At 34.5% G+C, this 23,443-nt stretch overlaps 1 protein-coding gene across 5 annotated transcripts in view; it reads left to right on the top strand.

Annotated features, from left to right (window-relative positions):
• The window catches only part of LOC122401968 (glutamate receptor ionotropic, NMDA 2B), a 119,548-nt gene that overhangs the window by 12,376 nt on the left and 83,729 nt on the right, over positions 1-23,443 (top strand). For all 5 annotated transcript variants that reach the window (XM_043404438.1, XM_043404437.1, XM_043404440.1 and 2 more), the window contains exons 2-5: positions 4,048-4,226; positions 7,567-7,981; positions 11,496-11,682; positions 13,227-13,365. In XM_043404438.1, the coding sequence (XP_043260373.1) occupies positions 4,048-4,226; positions 7,567-7,981; positions 11,496-11,682; positions 13,227-13,365 (920 nt within the window). The remainder of the gene's footprint in view (positions 1-4,047; positions 4,227-7,566; positions 7,982-11,495; positions 11,683-13,226; positions 13,366-23,443) is intronic.

Below are 23,443 nucleotides of genomic sequence, written 5' to 3'. Positions count from 1 at the left end.
AAGATAATAAAATCGGAACAAGTAGAACGTAAAAAAAAAGACAGCAATGTGATTAAATATGTATTCAAACGAGTGATGGCGTTTGAACAAAAAAAGAAACTATCTACGTGGTACGAATGCAGAACATACATTTAAATAATTTCAGAGTTAGAGTTTGAGGCGCATTAAAATTTTACCATACTTAATACTGCGTCTCCTATTCCACTTGCATACAAAATGGCAACTTACTTTTTCATTAAAATGTTTGCCGCTTAATAAGTCTCGCCTACCGGAATTTTCGCCGTTAATAAGAAGTGAAATTAAGAAATCGCCACGAAGAATAATGCAGCAGGGAGGGGAACGAGGACATGGCAAAATGGGGTCACTTGAATATCGTGGTGTAAGCATCATGTTTTGTAGGACAGGTCAGGACACATCCATAGTTGGAATAATGGTCGCGATTTTATGTTTTTTTCACTTGTACTTCACGACTCTCAAAATGGAACTCGTCGTAAACAGAACTAGATCGATAATAACGATGGAAACAAATTCTAAAAAAAATGGTTTCAAATATTAACAAACTAAGAGCATTCCAGGAATTCTTTTTTTTACCCGCGAATTAACTAGATATTCCTCTTTCTTAGCGCAGAAAATAGACTCGGACTGAGAAATCGTTTATTTAATTTAATTCGGGCATATAACAAAAAGTTTATTTTACACAATTGTACCTACAAAATCTGATCGTGTAATATAGAACATCGTGCGAATAAAAATTTATTTATTTCAATGATCAATTTGCGGAATTAAATTTAATTCTTTTTATGAAAAAGGCTCATTCAAAAATCGTTGAAACGAAAGGCGTGAAATCAGTAACAGTATAAGTCAGGAAGATAATAATGTGAAATAAGTCATTAAACTGAAACTTGGAGGTACTCTATTGTTGCCAGTAATAGTTGGGAGAAAATGGGATTTGGAATTTCTAGCATTTATGAGTTAAAATGCGACTCGGACGAGGAAGAAATTTCTTACTCTTCGCCGTGAAAATTGCTGCTACGACGCGTAACGAATAAGAACGACTTGCACTCGTTCTCCTTCCATCTTCGTTTATTCTTGACTGATTGCTTAGCGCCAGGGGCGTCAAATCCGTCGAGTAACCGTTTCACTTTGCTGTAAAATTGATCGCCGTTGATCAACCGAGACAGCGTAGGCGTTCCAGCATCGATTCATTTTATTTCTTTTCGGTCGCAATATTTATTGAAACTATTCGTAAAATCACACCGCGTGCAGAACGGTTTCGGAGAGACAATTTAGTCCTCGTATCGTTAAACGGCCGCAACTAATGTGCTGATATCCACGATAACTTGAACTGCATCGATAATACGAGTAATTAACCACGTGAATACGTTTACCATGATTGTTGGTAACCCATAGTGGCGCAAACTGAATGCTAGCAAAGAGAATGCAATTGGAAATTAACTCTTTAAAGTGAAAAGTATCAAACTGTTTAGCCGGTTTCGTGCTATAATTCCACGTCGCCAAAATGCCACAGCAAACAAGTGTCACGGTGATAAAATACCACATCGACACAGTGCACCGATAAAACAATATATCACAACACTACAATACACTGCTGGCCAATATTATAAGCTTCATTTTGGACTCGTTTGTTCTTATGGTTAGGGCTGTTGCTATCTTCATTTGCGGAATTACGTAAAAATACGGAGAAGGTAAAGTAATAGGAAAAAATTTGGCAATATTTATGTAAACAAGTAATTGTTATCCTTTTTGAGAAAAATGCTGTTTGAGGGATGAACAAAATTATAAGTTTGGTTATAAATAATTATTTATTTATGAACTAATTACAATGAAAGTTGTTCTTAATAATCAGTAGCTGATCCATGACGGCGAATTGGTTGAAAAATTCTCGATTTCATATTGCTTACAAGATTTTCTATCAAGCTTAATTTAATTTAATTCCTGGTCTGTAGAATATTTTTTATTATTTTGATAAATTCGTTTAACGTATATTCCTCATATATTTTCCGTGGAACTTATATCTAGAGAACAATTTGACCATATGAAATTTGAAATATTATGGTTTCTAAGCCATGTTTGAGTATTGGCACTATGATGGATAGAGACATTATGTTGTTCAAATTTAAACGTTATTATATCATATTTTTCAATGTACGGAAGCAAATATGTTTCTAAAACTCTTTGATATTCTTCACAATTCATTTAAATTTAAAGAAAAGGTATGAAACAAATCATATACAGATGAAGTAAAGGTTTATCGTATTCCAATTTATACTCATGTTTTCACGAGCAAATTCTAAACGCTGCATTTTAGACAAGGTGTTCGGCCACCCCTGGGAAAAACTATATTGGGAGATTCTAGAAGCCAAAATAGGACGAAAATCAAGAATACCAATTTGTTGATAGAGGCTTCGTTAAAAAGTTATTAACATTTAAAGTTCCGCCAGTACTGAATTTTTTTCTCGAAAATGGTTAGGATTTCGGGGGTATGTCTATTGACTAAAAATGATTGTAATTGACTCCCGCGATCGAATATAATTTTTTTAGAACGATTTGAATTTTTTTTTTCGCCAAAAAATATAAGCACCTGTCGATTGTACTTAAAAATTCGTTTTTCATTTTTAGTAATTTTGTTTGACACCCGACGAAAAAGTTGTCTAATATTTTTTTGTAGGTACCGATGAGCTTCACTTCAGAAAAAAGTTTCATTGAAATACATTCACTATTGTAGGAGTTATGGCTGTTTGAAAATTGGACCATTTTTATGGAGCTTTTTTTCAATTTACGGGGTCAGGGAACAACTTTTCCAATATTTTTAGAATTTCTACATATTCTCCGCCAAAATACGCGTCATTTGTATTGTGAGAAATTGAAATCGTCCAATCCGTTCAGGAGTTATGATGTTTTAAAGATACGCATGAAATTTCAGGGAAACATATCAATGGTATGGTCAAGCGTTATATTTTCGGTAAGAAATTTTAATGATGTATGTGTAATGACCAAAAATGATTGTAATCGACCTCTCCAACCAAAAATACTTTTTTTAGAACGATTTGAAAAATTTCAGCACTTACCTGAATTTTTTTCTCGAAAGTGGGTAGGAATTCAGGGGTATGTGTATTCACCAAAAATGATTGTAATTGACTCTTGCAATCAAGAATAATTTTTTCAAAATGATTTGAAATTTTTTAATGTAATTTTTTAATAACTTTTTAACGAAGCCTCAGTCAAGAAATTGATATTCTTGATTTTCGTCTTATTTTGTTCTTTAGAATCTCCCATTAAAATTTTTCCCAGGGATGGTCGAACACCCTGTATAATTTCTCTTATGTATGACTTCTACTATATTTCTATGTTTCACTTATACAGGTTACACACTAATGGTTCTGTCCATATCATTCAAATAGTAAAAGATAGAGAAAGATTTCATTAGGAAAAATTAAGTATATATTTTTTTTACGCGGCAAAAAAGATTAGCTTACTAGGGTTGAAAAATATTCAATTTAAAAGACATTTTATGCAAAAAGTTGGGACTACATACAATGATGAAAAGCTACACGTAAAGTATCCTTTATATTATACTATTCATTGATCAACTCTAATACAAATACGTTTCCTAAAGTAATTTTTGTCCCTTTTACTATTTTAATGGTATGCCTCGACCTAGTTGCGTGGAAAACTCTGTAGTATTTACCGCTAAAGTGGGTCATAAATTGACCGAAACGTCGGGCGTAATAAATTTATCGTGGTCTGGAAGCGACTGTTCTCTTCAACTAACAAAAATTCACGTTACCATCTGAATTTTAAACAGTTTTTAAACAACAAGAATGAAGATATTATTTCATTACCCTTTTAGTTTACTCAGTCCCCCGAAGACGTAGTGCGTAGATTTATAGCTTAAAGTTTCCTCGGCGAGGGACTAATGAATAAATATATTCTCGAGATTTCAGGAAAGAAAAATGAATTTTAATTCACAGACATGTTTCTCATCGTTGCCGACTGACGACTTTAGATGGTGCACTTATGTTTCAGCTATACTGAACTCGCTCTGCAAAGAGTTTCTGCCAACGAACGTGTCAGCCATCTTGTACCTGATGAATTACGAACAATACGGCCGTAGTACTGCCAGTGCTCAATACTTTCTGCAATTGGCTGGCTATCTCGGGATCCCGGTGATTGCATGGAACGCCGATAACTCGGGATTAGAACGGGTGAGTCGATGCTCTACAATCAAACAACTTCTTTTGTCCTGTTATTCGCGTAAACTGCATTGAAACGAAGCGACCTCGTGTTCAGAATACGTCAAAAGATTTTATGAAACTTTGCAAGTCGTTTTCCACGAACCAATTGGAAAGAAAATAATTATTTGCAGATCATCATATGTTATGTTGAAATTTGTTTATAGTAAATGAGAGGTTGATTGTTAATATAGATAAGAGAGAGGTTTGAATTTCGGTTGGAAATATTTGTTTTTGAATTTTTGAATTTAGTCTCGTTAAACTTGTTTTTTCCTCGCGAAGCAAAAAACGCCGTGTTCGCTCGTCAGTAATTTTAATTTGGGGAAAATTCCCAGGTTTTAGGTTTTAATTTTGTTTCCTCTCGCAATAAACACGATCGTAAAATTTTAGGTAACCGCGTAAGTGCTTTTCGTGGAAGTATTCTGTTTTACGATATCGACGATAGGAACAGTGCTTATAGAGTGCAAAGGAGGATTTAACCCTTTTAGTGCCAGCCCTCATCAAAGTCTTCTTTACGAATACAGTGGCCGAAATAATGATAGGTTCATCTTATTAATTATAATTATACATTTTTGGGATAAGTAACAATATAATATAGTTTAATTTAACGTATTAACTCCTTTTAATATTACTAAAAAATTTTGTGTTATAAATAACTGATATTTCTGTATGAAATAAATATCGGTTCACTTTATATATTTTCAATAAATAATGAACAAATACTTGAGAAGGTAACAAAAGAATAACCCTAATACACAATACCAAATAGAACTTAAAATTTACTATATTTTCTTTTATTTAGTATCACTTGAAATATTTTGTTAATTTACGTACAGTTTCCAATTCGATTTGAGACCACGATTGTCGGATGTCATCTTCCAGCTCACTCACGTTCGAATACTGTTCCCCATTGGCATAAATCATTCTAACTAAAATTCCCCTTCAATTGGGTTCAGGTAAGGGCTCCTTTGATCCAAAGATAAAACTTCCATCATTTATTCTTTGAAACTAATTCTTAACACTATAAGCGCTGTTGAGGAAAGTACTATTCTTGGTCCATCAATAAAACTACAAAAAAAGCGGATAAATTGTTCAAGTTGTCATTTGTGTTTAATAAAGAGACGTTTCTTTCAAATTAGCCAAAATTGTAATAAAAATGTATGTAAAGAACATTAAAAAATAATTTGTAGCGACTGTTTAAAATAAGGAAGCACTGTATACCCTGTGTTTGACATTAGTTGTAAAATAATCCCATTTAAATCCAATTTAATAATCTACTTTAGTTCTCAAATTTTTAATATCTTTATGTATTTCTAAATTTATTACACTATAAAACAATTGGCATTTTAAAAAATCTGTTGCATGGTAAGTGGTGCAGCATCAGCGATAGGAACAGAAAACTTACGACTGCGAATAGTGAAAGCTAATATTTTATTATAGTTATATTTGGAATGCTCCTTTGTTAAATTTTTTTCCATCCAGGAGAGACAACCGCTTCTTAATCTCTCATTCGGTTCGACAGTTGAACGAATTCAATCGACTTTGGTTCTTCAACGAGATCCTTGAGGAACACCTTTAAAATCCACCCGACTCAGTTCCTTACTAACTCTATCCATTTACTCGAAATAGAATGATATTGAAATCCTCCCCAGCGCCATTGAGTTTCAATTTAAATTTGTCAAACAAAATGTCTTTGACAGTCTCCACCCTTCTGACTAAACGCAGCAACCGCTACGTTCGAAGAAGGAAAACAAAGTCGGGACAAATCAATAATATTTTTAATCGATTAGTCAAATAATTCAAAATTTATTGAATCGAATTTCAATTGCAAGAGAGATTCAGTTGTTAGTTTTTAATTACGTTGAACAAATTGTATTTTCATAATAACGGTTGAATAAGACGGAAAGAAACGCGCCACTCGATTAACTATTATACTACGTGTTCGGCCACCCCTGGAAATGTAATGGGAGATTCTAGAGGCCAAAATAAGACGAAAATCAAGAATACTGATTTGTTGATGGAGGCTTCGTTAAAAAATTATTTACGTTTAAAGTTCCGCCCCTACTGAATTTTTTTCTCGAAAATGGTTAGGATATCGGGGGTATGTCTGTTGACCAAAGATGTTTGTAATTGATTCCCGCGATCGAATATAATTTTTTTAGAACGATTTGAAATGTTTGTTTCGCCGAGAAATGTAAGCACCTGTCGATTTTTCTTAAAAATTCGTTTTTGTTTTTTAGTAATTTTGTTTGACTCTCTATAGAAAAGTTGTCTAATACTTTTTTGTAGATACCCATGCGCTCTACTTCAGAAAAAAGTTTCATTGAAATATATTCACTATTGTAGGAGTTATGGCCGTTTGAAAATTGGACTAGTTTTAGGGGGTTTTTCTCACTTTGCGGTGTCAAGGAACAACTGTTTCAATATTGTTAGAATTTCTACATATTCTCCACTAAAATACGCGTTGTTTACATTTTGAAAAATTAAAATCCTCCAATCTGTTCACGAGTTATGACATTTTAAAGATTCGCATGAAATTTCAGAGAATTTCTGGCCTCACATTAGATTTTTGGTAAAGAATTTTTTTCTCGAAACTCACTCGACAACTTCAATATAAAAATCGGCATTTTAAAACTACTAATTGTTTAAAATTCCGTTTTGCAGCTAAAAATTCTAAAAAAATTCAAAAAACGCTTACGCTTTCAGTTAGAATGTCCATGCATTTTTTTATAATTCGATATTCTATATAACAAAAGAGATGGATCTTAAACTGTAAATTGTGTTTTGTCTTACAACTAACCTAATAGTAAGGATAGTGAGTTAACAAAACAAGTAGTGAGTTATTGAAAAACAAATTTTTAAGAAAAATTGACAGGGTGTAGAGGTACCTAAATTTGTCGGCGACAAAAAGAAATTTCAAATTGTTCTGGAAAAATTATTTTCGGTTGCGAGGGTCAATTACAATCATTTTTGGTGGATAGACCTACCCCCAAAATCTTACCCACTTTCTAGAAAAAAATTCAGTACGGGCGGAACTTTCAATGTTAATAACTTTTTAACGAACCCTCCATCAACAAATTAGTATTCTTGATTTTCGTCTCATTTTGGCCTCTAGAATCTCCCATTACAATTTAACATTCGGCAGAAAAAGTTTTGTTACTGGGGCCTACCTATTCATACGTCCAAAGTTGAATTTGGTTTGGGAACACTTTTACCATGGTTATTCGACTATACCCTTTGAATATTTATCATAATTGCAATACTTCCGTCATTGGTATGCATACTGAACACTTCGGATTTCTCGTGCTTCCAGAGGGCTTCGCAGAGTAACCTGCAGCTGCAGCTGGCGCCATCGTTGGAGCACCAAACGGCCGCTATGTTGAGCATACTCGAGAGGTACAAATGGCATCAATTCAGCGTAGTCACCTCGCAGATCGCCGGGCACGACGACTTTGTCCAGGCGGTCAGAGAGAGAATCTCGGACATGCAGGACACCTTCAAGTTCACGATATTAAGTGCCATTTTGGTCACCGAGCCCCACGACCTTCTCGAGCTGGTCAACAGCGAATCCAGAGTCATGTTACTCTATTCGACGAGGGAGGAGGCTACTCACATTCTCAATGCTGCTCACGATTACAAGATCACCGGAGAGAATTACGTGTGGGTGGTCACGCAGAGCGTCATCGAGAACTTGCAGACCTCCAACCAATTTCCGGTCGGGATGCTCGGTGAGTTTACGCCATTCGTTTTACGACTCACGGACAAATCTCTTTTGATAAATTGCTGGAAATTCATCCGTGTAATTTCATCCGCGGAATCGTGAGTCAAATTTTCAGAACGAGCGACCCTACGTCCTAATTATATCCGGTTCGATAAGAATTGACAGGAAACCAGAATAGTAAACAGTAGGAAAGTATTAAAAATTTAATATGATTTTATTAATTAAATATTAGTATATAATAATGTAAATAAGGAGGCTAATGAAAGTATTGATTTGACAACTATGTAATTGTGGATTTCACTGATAGATGGCTCTAGTTGAATTGTTACGTGTTTTTATGTATTCGAAACGTCAAACCCATATTGTTGTCTGATAGTTAGTACTTTAACTGTGATTCAAAAAAAACATTGTATCGATCGATTGTGTAATTTCTGTTTGGCCTCGCGTTTACATGAGCAAAGGAAAAAACGGCGGCAGTGTCAAAATTGGCTCGCTAAATTTTATTCCGGTGATTGTTCACTCGAAGATAAACAACGTTCAGACCAAATCAAAGCATTAATCGATTCGGATCGCGATAGTACAACACGCCAGAGTGCAGAGAAGCTCGATGTATCGCATATATGCATTGAAAAGCGTTTAAAACAACTTGGCTACGTAAAGAAACTCGATGTATGGGTTCCTTATGAGCTCAAAGAAATTCACTTAACACAACGCATTAACATCTGCGATTTGCTCATGGAACGTAACGAAAATGATCCATTTTTAAAAAGATTGATAACTAGAGATGAAGCATGGGTTGTTTACAACAATGTCGATCAAAAAAGATCGTGGAGAAAGTAAGATGAACCAGCTGAAACGACAACCAATGTTGACATTCGTCTAAAGAAGATTATGTTATCAGTTTGGTGGGATTACAAAGGAATCGTCCACTTTGAACTTTTACCACGCGACCAAACGATCAACTCAGATGTGTACATTCAACAACTAACCAAACTGAATTATGCGATTCAAGAAATCGACCAGAATTGGAAAATAGTAAAGGTATTGTGTTCCACCATGACAATGCAAGGCCACACACATCTTTGGCCACTGGACAAAAATTGTAATCGGAGATTCTTGAGGCCAAAATAGGACGAAAATCAAAAATACCAATTTGTTGATGGAGTCTTCGTTATAAAGTTATTAACGTTTAAAGTTCCGCCCGTACTGAATTTTTTTCTCGAAAATGCGCAGGATTTCGGGGATATGACTATTCACCAAAAATGATTGTAATTGACCCCTCCAATCGAAAATAATTTTTCTAAAACGATTTGAAATTTTTTTTTTCGGCACCTACATAACCCTGTCGATTTTTCTTAAAAATTCGTTTTTGTTTTTTAGTAATTTTGTTTGACTCTCTATAGAAAAGTTGTCTAATACTTTTTTGTAGATACCCATGCGCTCTACTTCAGAAAAAAGTTTCATTGAAATATATTCATTATTGTAGGAGTTGTGGCTGTTTGATTATTAGACCATTTTTATGGTGTTTTCCTCAGTTTACGGGGTCAAGGAACAACTTTTTCAGTATTGTTAAAATTTCTACATATTCTTCACCAAAATACGCGTTGATTGCACTTCGGAAAATTAAAATCCTTCAATCTGTTCAGAAATTATGACGTTTTAAAGATACGGAAAATTCGTTCTCGAAAATACGTAAAATTTCGTGGGTACATGTGATGACCAAAAATGATCGTAATCGACTCCTGCAATCGAAAATAATTTCTTCAGAATGATTTGAAATTTTTTAATTTAATTTTTTAATAACTTACTAACTTACTAACGAAGCCTCAGTCAAGAAATTGATATTCTCAATTTTCGTCTTAGTTTGGCCTCTAGAATCTCCCAGTATATTCTAGAAACTTCTTGAATGATCAAAATTTAAATAATGATCATGATATAAAATCACAGTTTTTGTCAATAAAAACTAATTTTGATGTTGCTTGAAAAATGGCAAAAGGTCATTATTAAAAACGGTAAATAAATTACTAAATAAAGTTATTTCGTTCCATAAAAAAATTGTCTTTTATTTTATTACAAAAATCCGCAATTACTTAGTTGCCAAACCAATACGAATTAAAATATGGAAAACTATATTTCTACAATTTATGCTAATTTTGTGTTTGAACAAAGCACAATTATTAACTTCTGCAATTTGGCTCCAGCAAATATTAACTTCACATTTTAATCTGTGGGACATGCATACACAGAAAGAGGTTGGATCCTGTTAACACACACTCTTCAAAAGCTAAACAAATTTACTGCATCCAACTTTTATTAACGGATATCCTTGTTTGAAAAGTGAATAACGTTCTCTTAAATTATTTGAAATAAAACGTTTTGAATTTGCAGTTTTAAACCGTCTCTTTTAATAGAAATTAAATTTTTTTCCCCCGGCCATGATTTTAACGACTTCGTCAAATAGTTGCACAGAAATGTTCCCAATAATTAATGCCTTCTCCTCGGTTTTGTTTCAAACAATTACAAAGCAAATGATGAAAAATAGTTTTTGTTTAATCGATAAAATTTTAATTTTGGAACACTAATGCCTTCGCTACAAGCAGTCAAAAGCATATTCTCATCCGTCTATTAATCCAATAGTTATAGCTTTTTAAAGAAAGGTAGCACTCAACTTTACACGTCTGTAACTTGAACGATTTACAAAATTTTGAAAAATTTTTCCAGATACGTTTAAACCTCGCTAAATAAAATATTCAAAATTGAACACAATTTGAAAACTTACTCCAAAGGTCTGATTTCGCGTAGAATGACCCCACTGATTGTCAGTCGACGATTATAAAATTTCTTATAAAAATTCCACGGTACGTCATCCGTGATAAAAATTCTAGTAAAATTCATTGAACCGTCGTATTTAAAGCTTTCTGCCTCGAAAACGCAAGAGATCCGGAAAAGCACGTAGGTTTCGATGTATTGAATATTTCTGTCAGACAGAATTCCATGAATTTATTCGTCCTCGGAGGGCAACCAAGATGGAATCCGAGGAAGGCATCAATTTCCGATTTCCGTGATTTTCACCGTGCTTCCGAATGTCCTTTTCAACGGCCGGCCACTCGAAATATCGAGCGGCTCTCGTCCGCGATAAAAACGAAATTCCATTCCCTCTTCGGCGATTAAAATTAATTAGAGGCGTAAACGTTTACGTTTCTATCGTTAGTGGACCGCACGTTCGAGGATAAACAGCTAATAAATTATTCGTTTCCACCGATTTATTTACAGAGGCGTGGTTCACATATCCGTGTCTCTGACGATCGACACTTTCGTTTTACCAAACGATCGACGACGGTGAATTGTTTCAAAAGGAATTTAATTAAAGTCCCTCGAGTCAGTCTCGTCTGTCAACTGGCGTTCCTTGTGTCAGGTTTCTGTGCCCTCCGACGTACTGCTCGTATTTATTTCTAATGGAAGCTTGTTCTCGTTTAGCTCATGCGTGTACACGTTTTCAGTTTTAACGCTTCTTTTTTCAGGTGTCCACTTTGACACGAGCACGGAGAGCCTGGTGAGCGAGATCACAACCGCGGTCAAAGTTTACGCGTACGGTGTCGAGGACTTTTTGAACGATCAGGATAACGAAAACCTCAGCCTGAATACTCAGCTAAGCTGCGAAGAAAGCTACGGTGAATCTCGCTGGAACACCGGAGACCTGTTCTTCAAGTAATTATTCTTCGATCAAACGTATTTATGTTTTCATTATTTATTAATCAATTTGGTGATGCAAGGAAATTACTGTTTTACAGAATATTCATGGATTTATATAAATATGTCCATGGTACATAAGTAATATTATCTATTATATTTTTACGAGATAATATCACAGTTTTTTAACGATGCTATTAATGTGCAATTCCTTTCATTCCACGTTAATTAATTATTTTCACCATCTGTGCTCTAAAAGTTACAAAAAAAATTGCTCGAGAAGTTGCTCGTTTAGTTGGAATTTTATAATGGAAAAATTAAATCAAGCAAACGTAGAAATTATTTTCTGGATATATGTATGTATATTCTCCAATTCCTTCATTTATCCGATAAATGAGATAAATGAAGAGAAATGTAATTTTCAACGTATATTTTCCGGAAAATTGAAAAACTGTCTTTTTCTCCCGAGTTGCTAATAATACGTAACTTTCGAGTAAAAAAATTTAAGGGAATTTATCTTTTCAAATCTTTTTTAACACGTTGACTGCCAAACCAAAATCGTAATATTTCTTAGGAGATCAAAACTTTGCCTTTACGCAATTGTAAACTACATGAATCAAAATTTGTCTTAGCACTTATTTCCGTAAACTAACCGAAATCCATGAATACTATTCAAATTTATTTCCTGTAACATTTTAACCTGACAATTAATTATTTTAATTCCATAGTAAAAAATTCAGTCACTCATATACAGCGTGTTCGGTCACACCTGGGAAAAAATTTAATGGGAGATTCTAGAGGCCAAAATAAGACGAAAATCAGGAATATCAATTTCTTGACTAAGGCTTTGTTACAGAGTTATTAAAAAATTTCAAATCCCTCTGAAAAAATTATTTTTGGTTGTGGAGGTCATTTGCAATCATTTTTGGTGAATAGACATACCCCTGAATTCCTACCCAGTTTCGAGAAAAAAATTCATCAACGAAAATATAATATCTGATCATGAATGAATGATTCCCCTAAAATGTCATGTGTTTCAAATCGTTCTGAAAAAATTATTTTCGTTTGCAGGGTTCAATTACAATCATTTTTGGTGAATAGACATACCCCCGAAATTCTATGCAATTTTGAGAAAAAAATTCAGGAAGGTGAACTTTTTCGACGAAATTGAAAAATTTCAAATCGGTCTAAAGAAATTATTTTTAATTGCAGGGATCAATTATAATCATTTTTAGTCAATAGACATACCCCCAAAATCCTACTCAATTTCGAGAAAAAAATTCAGTACGGGTGAAACTTTAAAGGTTAATAACTTTTTAACGAAGCTTCTATTAATAAATTGGTATTCTTGATTTTCGTCCTATTTTGACCTCTAGAATCTCCCACTACAATCTTTCCCAGGGGTGGCCGAACATCCTGTATGGATGTGGCAGTCAAAGTGTTAATCACAAGAATCTTCTATATTTCCTTCGTTTGCATTTGGATGTGAATCGTGAAAAATAAACTGCACAGCGCTGGTACGCGATTTTCAAGTACAAAGTGCGTTTCCTCTTTGTGGGCAGGTACTTGAAGAACGTGTCGGTGGAGGGCGATCAAGGAAAACCGAACGTGGAGTTCACTCAAGACGGCGTTCTCAAAGCAGCCGAACTGAAAATCATGAATCTTCGTCCAGGCGTGAGCAAACAACTCGTTTGGGAAGAGGTGAGTGCAAACGTTCCACGTGTTTTCTATGTTCTCCTCGAAGACGCCCCCCGACGTTTAAAGTATTGGCGATTCCTGCGAAGAAATTGTTAACTTCAACGTCGAAAACGTCGATACTCGAACGAAGCGGTCGGAATGTGCACCGCGTTCCAGGAGATCAGCATAAAGCGTAATACGAATGTTGAAAGTTCGGGAGGGATCTGGCATCTAAATGTGGGCTAATAGGGGATTCGAGTCTCAAAATATCAGATTTATCCAATCGCACGCGAACGTACGGATGGACTGGTGTAGAGCGACAAGGAAAGTCACTGGCTTAAAACGGATGAATAAGATTCGTTAACAAACTGCATAACTTTTCGATTTGTTTCTTTTTTGCATTGGATTGGTACCGTTTTTTGTATCTCTGGGAAGGACAAACGGGCTATGTCGCAACTGGAATGCGTTTAAATGTAGAACGAGGAAACAAAGAATAGACGAATCTCGATTCTGTCTAATTCTATTCCAGGTATTTTAAATTATTTAATTAATTATCACTTTTTAAATCACATGTTGGGATAGGATTTTCTGAATAACTAGATTTATGAAATGTCAATACGATACGACATACAGTAGGTGCAAAAAGTATTCAAACAGTTGTCAATTTCCACAAACATTTTATGGAACTTTATCAACATCATTTTTGTTTTTATTTTATTTAAGGTCACGAACGACCATTAATACCTTACATATTCTTATTTTAGATCATGTTATACAGGGTGTTCGGCCATTCCTGGGAAAATGTGTAATGGGAGATTTTAGAGGCCAAAATAAGACGAAGATCAAGAATATCAATTTTTTAGCTGAGGCTTCGTTAAAAAGTTATTAACAATTAAATTCAAAAATTTCAAATCGTTCTGGAAAAATTATTTTCGGTTGCAGGGGTCAATTACAATCATTTTTGGTGAATACACATACCTCCGAAATCCTATCCACTTTCGAGAAAAAAAATCGGGTAGGTGCTGATATTTTTCGACAAAAAAAAATTTTTTAAATCGTTCTAAAAAAATTATTTTCGGTTGCGGGGTTCAATTACAATCATTTTTGGTCATTATACATATCCTCGAAATCTAACACACTTTTGAGAAAAAAATTCCTTATCGAAAGTCTAATTAGGTGCATAAATTCGACGAAAAAAAAAACTTTCAAATCGTTCTGGAAAAATTATTTTCAGTTGCAGGGGTCAATTACAATCATTTTTGGTGAATACACATACCGCAAAAATCCTACGTACTTTCAAGAAAAAAATTCTTTACCGAAAATATACTGCGTGGCCGGAACGAAGCCTCAATCAACAAATTAATATCCTTGATTTTCGTCTTATTTTGGCCTGTAGAATCTTCCATTAAAATTTTTCCCAGGTGTGGCCGAACACCCTGTTATAGTGTCATGAAACAGGAATTCAAGACTTTCGTTAATAGTTTCATAGAAAATATAAATAAGCAATTTATTTTTAATTTTGTTCTTCAGATTTCTGAGAATACATATGCATCTTTTTGTAATAAACAAAGTTCTATAAAGGTTTTGTGGAAATTGATTGCTGTACGAATACTTTTTACCCCCGCTGTAATTACAATTATGAATGGATCGTTCCACGATAAATCGTAAGATTTTCTTATTCTCCTTAAATTTGATACACTGTAGCGTGTTCGTTGACATTCCGAGTATTCGTTTGGAGAGTATTCAATCCCCGGGAAATGAAAAGTAGAGAAAAAACAACAAAATCAAAGCCCGCGGAAAATGAAGACAATGAGAGCAACAGATTTCTGAAGTTGTCCGACTGCGTTCGCATCGGGATAATCCGTCGGATGTCACCGTCTCTCGCAATAAAATGGACATCTTTAATCGCGACTGACCCAATTTCTCATGGTCGATACGCAGCAAAAAACATTTCCTGGCTGGCGAACGAAACGAAGTCATTACGAAAATGTCACGAGACCCTCTGAAGAGAATATTACCTTTCGACACGCGTGAATCGTATTTGATTAAAGGTGAGAGAGATGACCTCGTTAAACTTGGCGTTAGGAATTTGAAACCCACCGCCGAGCCGTGCTTGTGTTTGCTCTGAGTATATTAAAAGAGGTCCTTTGGTCTTGCTGAATTTATGAGAAATGAAAAATCTTTAAAAGCATGCACTGACGTCTGCACAGAAAATCAGGGACATTATTTGTGCGAAATACACGCTCCCGACGACTTTAAACTGAAATTACAGTAACACTTTTACACGAAATAATAACGATCTTTGTAATCGAGTATTGTAAATGCATCCCTTCTGAAGGAATACGTATTTTGTCTGTAGAAGCTCTTGCCTCATCGAAAGGCGTAACAAAATTGCATTTCTTGCAATTTGAAAAATATTAGAAAGAACCAAATCTGGCGAATAGCGAAGGTGGATGTTTCCAATGATTGTTTATTATCACTAGTAATTATTGCCTTTTATTTCTGTAATTCGTAAATATCTATTTTTTTAAATTGGTTCAATTTTCTGTTACTTTCTCTTTCGTCCTCTTTTTTTTAAGTATACAAATTATTTATAGTGTAGTGATTGTATTTTTTAATATTAAGAAGCAAAGTGCATACGACGATATTTGTAAGGCTGTTTACAAATTACATGACGTTAAATTCACCTGACTCTTACTCAGTTTACTATTCCACCACCTTATTATCACTAGTTGTCACGTTCGAAAATACGCTATATCTTTTGAATAGAAAAGTAATGCACACTAATGGCGTAGCTCTTTGCTCGCTTGTAATATAGCACACATCGATACTTACCAGTATCGCATCGATGCCATTAAAGCCAAAGTGTAAATTGCAAGGAAAGCTGTTCGTCGTGATATCAGACATTCAAAAGGCTTCGAACATGTCTTCTTGCACCATTTTATGGAGGGCGGATCAAAGGTGTTGCAAGAGCTTCCACAAACATTGTAAATCACGTATTTCTTCAGAAACGATGCTCTTCCAATACCTTATTACAAAAATGATTATCCGTTTGTGAAAAAGTGTTGGTTTAATTTAAGTTGGGACAACTTTTGGAACGGACCATGAATATGATTTCGCACAAATTACGATGTTCCTGACTTTCTGCGCAAGCATGGCCATTCCCGATTTTAATGATATCCGTTTCTTGTGAATTCTGAGGGATCAAAGGCTCGCTTTTAATATACCAGCGTGAACTCTTTGTGCGTTAAGGAATTCTTTGCATAATTGCGTGTTTAGAAATTACCGCAGAAGAATGCCTTACACCAATACCTTGGCGTGTCACTACACAGGGTGTTCCGGATATTAATGGTGATTCCTTCCAAGAAGTGATACTAGTAACCAAAGCAAAACTAAGATCAATAATGTAATGTATTTTTTTTATTAGCAGAAAAGATAGAGATAACATTGATGAAAATTAATCGGAATCTAATCAGATTATGGGGTAAGAACGCTAACTTAAGTATGAAGTTCCGTTGAAATACATTCAGCTGTTTCAGCTGAAATACTTAATAGGTATTTAATAATCAAATGTTTTTTTATTACATTATTTCACTTTATCCTATTTTGGTTTATAAGTTTATTCTCTAAAAGAATTATCATTATCGGTCGAATACTCCGTTTTCTACTTGTACTAATGGTATTTCAATTTCAAATCGGTACAAACAATATGTTTAAAAAAAAGTCAAACTCGACATATTGATTAAAGTTTAAGAAAAGAAAAACAAACTAAGGTGATCTTACTTTGAGCATATTCCACAGGGTGCTCGTCCCTGGGAAAAATTTTAATGGGAGATTCTAGATTCCAAAATAAGACGAAAGTCAAGAATATCAATTTCTTGATTAAGGCTTCACTAAAAAGTTATTAAAAAAATTCAAATCATTCTGAAAAAATTATTTTTGGTTGCAGGGGCCAATTACAACCATTTTTGGTAAATACACATAACCCCGAAATCCTACGCAGTTTCGAGAAAAAAATTCATTACCAAAAATTTCATGCCTGACCATCCATTGACATGTTTCACTGAAATTTCATGGGTATGTTTAAAACATCATAACTTCTGAACGGATTGGAGGATTTTAATGTTTTAAAAGGCAAACAGCGCGTGTTTTAATCAAGAATCTGTAGAAATTAGAGAAATATTCGAAAAGTTGCTCCTTAGCCCCGTAAAGTGAAAAAAAAACCATAAAAATGGTCCAATTGTTAAACAGTAGTTAGCATAACTCCTACAATAGTAAATATATTCCAATGAAATTTTGGGAGGAAGTAGAGTTCATGGATACCTACAAAAACGTATTAGACAACTTTTCCGTACAGCGTTAGACAAACTTATTAAAAATGAAAAACGAATTTTTAAGAAAAATCGACTGTGCCTTTTTTCGGCGAAATTGAAAAGATTTCTAATCATTTTGGAAAAATTATTTTTGATTTGGGGCGTCAATTGCAATCATTTTTGGTGAATAGACACACCCCCGAAATCTCACGCACTTTCGAGAATAAAATTCGAGTAGGTGGACTTTGTCGACAAAATTGAAAAATTTCAAATCGTTCTGGAAAAATTATTTTTGGTTGCGGGTGTCAATTACAATCATTTTTGGTGAATACACATACCTCTGAAATCCTACGTACTTTTGAGAAAGAAATTCAGTATCGAAAATATACTGCGTGGTCGGAAATGTTTCTATAACTTTTTAACGAAGCCTCAATCAACAAATTGCTATTCTTGATTTTAATCTTATTTTGGCCCCTAGAATCTCCCATTACAACATGCTGTATATCGGAACCTTAAAATAAAAGTTAATTACTGCTGAAAGAACAGTTGTTTCGGATCTAGAATAATAAATACATAAATGAGCAATAAGAATGCTAAGTCAAAGACGTTTTAATAAGAAGCTTACAGAGACTGTAATGAATTTTGATGCAAATTACGTTAATCTATTTATTACTCAGTCGATGGTTAACATGTTAGGGTTTTAAAGTCGTTAGTAAGCGGTCGATCGATTTGCTTTCGACCACTCGGAAACGTTCCACGTTCAAGTTTGGAAGACTGACGGAAAGCGAGTAACCGACACTGACGGGAGAATATCCCGCACTTACACGCAGACTTACCACGCGTTTGGAATTGTGGTGATGCCGTACTAGCTACACAAAGTCGTTTACAAAATTCCTCTTGAAATACACGTTCTGACGCGGAAAGATTTACCGAAGACTTCCTTCGAATTTTTAGCGTTCGTCACTTGCTCTGCAGTTAGTTCAGTCATGCAAAATTTCATATTTAATAAACTTATTATCATTGCTCCCATAGTTAACAACGCGTTGACATCGGCTTGTCTTAAAAAAAGAACATGTTTTGTCCATTAAAAGAAAAATACCACGAAAAAGTAATCATGTTTTCTTTATTAAAATTTTGCGAACATTCATATTTCTTTTCACGAATATTACCAAAATTGTAAAACAGTAGTTAGAATTGTGAATTCAAACATTTTTACAAATATTAACAATTTTCAAGTAATAATTGTAAAGCTAATTTCCCCCATGTTACAACTTCTTTAAATTTATGATTCGCGAAACTTATCACGAAATTTTATACTGGTAAAGTTTTAGAGGCTGCTTCGATATTCTTTTTCCATTACGAATGTTCAGAACTTCGTAACTTTTAATCGATCTACGTGTAATAGTTTCTGGTTCATCATTTTCACGTAATTCTTTATGAACGTTGTTTCTGTTGGATCGGTGAGATCGATATTCGCGTTGCGACGCTAGAGCCCCTGGCGGTGATTTTTGCTTTTTGATTATTATTGTCGTTGACGCCATGAAGATGCGTGCACTGCGTGATACTCGATGTATTATTAAAGTACATGTATATTTTCCATACAGTGCAAAAGGATTGTCATTTACGCGCCCTCCACCTATGAAATCTGCTGCGATTTTTCTAACAGTTTCATTAAGCACTCTTTTATTGTAGGTGCTGATAACTTCCTAGTTTACGCAGCTTGCCAACTTTCCTCGATAATATAATGATTTCACGTTTCAAACATTTTTTATCTTCGTTTCAAAACTTAATTGGAAGTTTGAACCACAATATTAAGTTACGTACTTTGATGAAGATTTTGTGAAAGATGTTCATCGGTCGTTTATATTCCACCTTCCACCTTCTACATCGAATTTATCGTTCAGAAAACTTTTCATCTCTCCTGGCACTTAACTATATTCAATTCTATTATAGATATTTAAAATGTACTTTTCTGATCTTTCAGTGTAGCGCGAAATACGTCTGACCTAATAGAATCAGTAAATCAGAAACGTTAAGGAGAATATTCCTTGTAAGGTATCAGTATTTATTTTGCATTAGAACATTTTGATTCTACAAAATATATTTTCAAAGATAAAACATAAATTTTTAACTAGAAAGATACAAATTAATATGTAAGTTTAAAATTCAATTTGGCAAATTTATTTTTAGAAGAGAACGAGCCTATATGAAAAAACAAATTTAACAAAAGGAATAAAGATTTTGTTATCCGAATCCGAATATTTAGTACGAATTGCTCTGACATGTTTGTTTATTACCCACTCTTTTTACTTGTGCAGTCAAAGTGAATTTATTGCACGTATGCACAATGAATTTTTAAAATATTTTTCGAATGAAAAACATGTATTTTTTATTTTCTATTTGTTCCATCAATGTTGGAATACCCTATACGTATTCGTTATGTACAGTTTGAGCACCACTGTTCTAAATCGTGCACGTTAAACTCGCGGTCCGCTTAATTATCTTAGTTATTTTATTGCGCAATGTTTTGTTGGTTCTATACTACTTATATTTTAGAGTATCTACATTTGGTTTAATGCACTTGCCCGTAACTTTAAAACAAGGCCAAACAGGTGTTTATACGAACATTTTAATTACATTTAAGCGACGACTTTCTACCTTACATCTATACATGTATTTCGATACACCCTTCATATTTGATGTTCATTGATCCGATTGTCTATAATCGGCGAATCGAATCACAGTCAACGCTTAATGCTTCTAATTAATAGCGTCCCATTCACGTCCCTAAACCACTCGCATCAGGCTTGGTTATTCGCGTTCATTGGATATTCGCCCGGGCAGCTTTCGACTTCCAATTTCATCGTCCGTCGATTTCCAATCAACAGCGGGTGGTCCAGAAATCGATGTTTTATTCCGTCACCGTTCGTCGAGATCGCGTTTAACCGGGGAAACACGGAAAATCTGCGACATCGAGCGGCATTTTCAGTATCGTCGGATAGGACACGACTAATTAAATCTGAAATGGGATTTCCTACAGCTCTATCAATGAGTTATTTATGGACCATCGATAATCGCGCGAAACCAAAGTCGCGCTCGGCTGTTGGAAATGTTGTAATCACTGGATGTACAGTGGCTCACGAAAGTATTCGAACGCTTACATATGCAAACTTGAATGGCCGAAATAATGTACATTAAAGTAATTTGCTGAAACAAGTAGATGTCAATAGGAAGGTGGAAATCTTAAGATTATGCCAGTAAAATTTGAAAAGGATTCAATAACGTAAGTAAGAGTTATGATACATTTATTAGAAACACGTATGGTAAGTGACTCACAAAAGTATTCGAACGCTACATGTATTATTAAATTATTTAATATTAATATTTTGTTGGACCACCTTTAGCAGCTATAATGTTCCTTAACCGACGTTCCATACTATGAAGTATGAAAAAAATCTCTTTTTCAGGTTACATTTGCTTCATCAAACAATACAACTTCTGTCAAAAGAATGTTCTCATGTTTTGTTAAAATTTGATTGATAGTGGCGTAAATTATTTTCTTCCCCTGTGTCTGGCGATAAAAGAAGTAATATAAAAATATAATGGTCTCTACGTACACGAAGAATATTATAAATTAATAGAAAAATGCCATAGTAGATTTAACTTTGCTATCAATCATATGGTGCAATAAAATTCTCTCTTGTCGAAAGGACTAGAAAAATCAATGACACAAAGAACGAAAACACTGATGGAAGACCGACTAATCGGTTAAAAATACAGTGGATACGATTCGTAAGAAAGGCTTCATATAGAATGTTTTATAAATCTTCAACGAAGGAATAAGGTCAAGAGAGTTATACGAACTTTTTTATTTGTGTTCTCAATCTGCTATTGAAATGGATCCCGCATGATAGGATGCACCTGTACGTCCCTGTCACGGTGATTGAGTTTCGTGTAATCGCTTCTTGTGGTTCCGTAAACCGCGAAATGCAGCCACTTTATACGAAACGTTCAAATACCTCCAAGCGCGGATGGAGAATCGCAATCGAGATTATAACGAAATCGAACATCGACGAATATTGGTCCTGCGTGACGTCAGTGAAATCAGAAAAGGGTCTATAGGAAAAGGAGAGAATTGTTTTTCAAATCGAAACTCCAATTGTCTCGTTCGATCGTCGGACGATTTATTTGCCGCGAATGTTCCTCGGTGATATTGTGGTCCAGATAATTAATGGTTGGCTGATGTCTTACGTGTCATCGGTGTCTAGACTAGCTGAGGATTCCATATAAACATTATAATTCATACGAATATTATTTGATAATACACTGTTGGTGTTTCGAAAAAAAACGGAGGGAAAAATTATTGTGGTTATTGGAGACATTTCTTGGAAACATATGCGTGCTTCAAGAATACTTTTGCAATTTATGTACAGATATACTGTGAGCGTAAAATGACATAAAATTTAGAACTTGTTCACTAAATTCCCATTTTGTCGATAAAACGGATATAAAATTTCTAGTTAAAACAAACAATTGATAAATGTTATTACGAAGCAACATCACAGGATACGGTAGCTTTGAAACTTGAGCCCGATTTTTGGGAAAATCTCGTTGTCCATGGTTCCCAATATCGACAGAAACAAGCGCTGAATAATGCGATTTCTGTCAGTGGAGAACAAAACGTAGTCGATTAAATGCAATTTCATGTTTCAGGATTGGATAAACAAAGTTTGATTGGCCTCGATTCATGACACATTTCAACCAGTCTCCATATTTAACTTTTTTTTTATTGTTGGCTTTATAAGAATAACTGCCACATGTTATGGATGCTTATCAGTTATTTTTATATTAATAATCATTTTCATAAACTAATTTCCGAACTATAGAAGAAGATTATCTAAATGTATAGTAAGAACGAAAGAAGTATTGTACTTGATACAATAAAATGTTTGCTGAATATATAGCTTTTGTATTAAAGTTTTTAAATTTGATCATGTAATTAGACGACGATTTCTTTTACCAAATGATCTAGTATGCCTATTGGATTATAAATTGATGTAGTTTAAAAATATCTCAAACGTAAAATTTTTTTCTGGCATAAAATATTGAGATGGTAAAAAAAAAAATGATGTAAAAGCATTGTTTACATGTGTCATAGTATGTACGTCGTAACGAGCAAGGCGTCGAGGCTATGTCACGAACGCGCTAAGAGAATCGTCAGTGAACGGAAATCCAATTAAGACACAAACACAGTATCTCCTCGAACTTCCAGTTTCCAAGTTGACGGAACAAAGGATCGTAAACAAGCGTCGATAGGAAGTGGAATATTAATTGGTATCGCCATGGTGCTATTTAAACGAGACACCGAGCGTTGGAAGTAAACAAGCTATGCTTTACAACGGCTTGTTTTCTGCAAACCGATTCGCGATTACTGAAATGTAATTACTTCTTCTTCTTCTCCTTTTCGTTTTCTTTTACGTCGCGTCGACATCTGGATCATTAGCGACGATTAACGGCGCTGCTTCTCACATTTGTATCGTTAAATTTTGTGCTATAGATTTGAGACGCTCACGAATTTCAATGACCTGACGCCATAAACCTGTCTTTCTTGATCGAATTCTCTGCATTCGTACAGAATGTGGTTTGTTGTCAATGGTGTATTTCCACAGGAGCTGCAGTTTGGTGGGTCTCTTTGATGGGTAGTGTTTTTTAAAATTTGTTTCCATTAATATCCCATTGTATTATTTTTCCATTATTGTGTAATTGTAGTCTTTACTTTTCTTTCGTTT

This window comes from Colletes gigas, unplaced genomic scaffold (genome assembly GCF_013123115.1).
Source record: "Colletes gigas isolate AHSC1104 unplaced genomic scaffold, ASM1312311v1 Colletes_gigas_Sc00030, whole genome shotgun sequence".
NCBI classification, from domain to species: Eukaryota; Metazoa; Arthropoda; class Insecta; order Hymenoptera; family Colletidae; genus Colletes; species Colletes gigas.
This window is presented reverse-complemented; position numbering and strand designations above follow the sequence as displayed.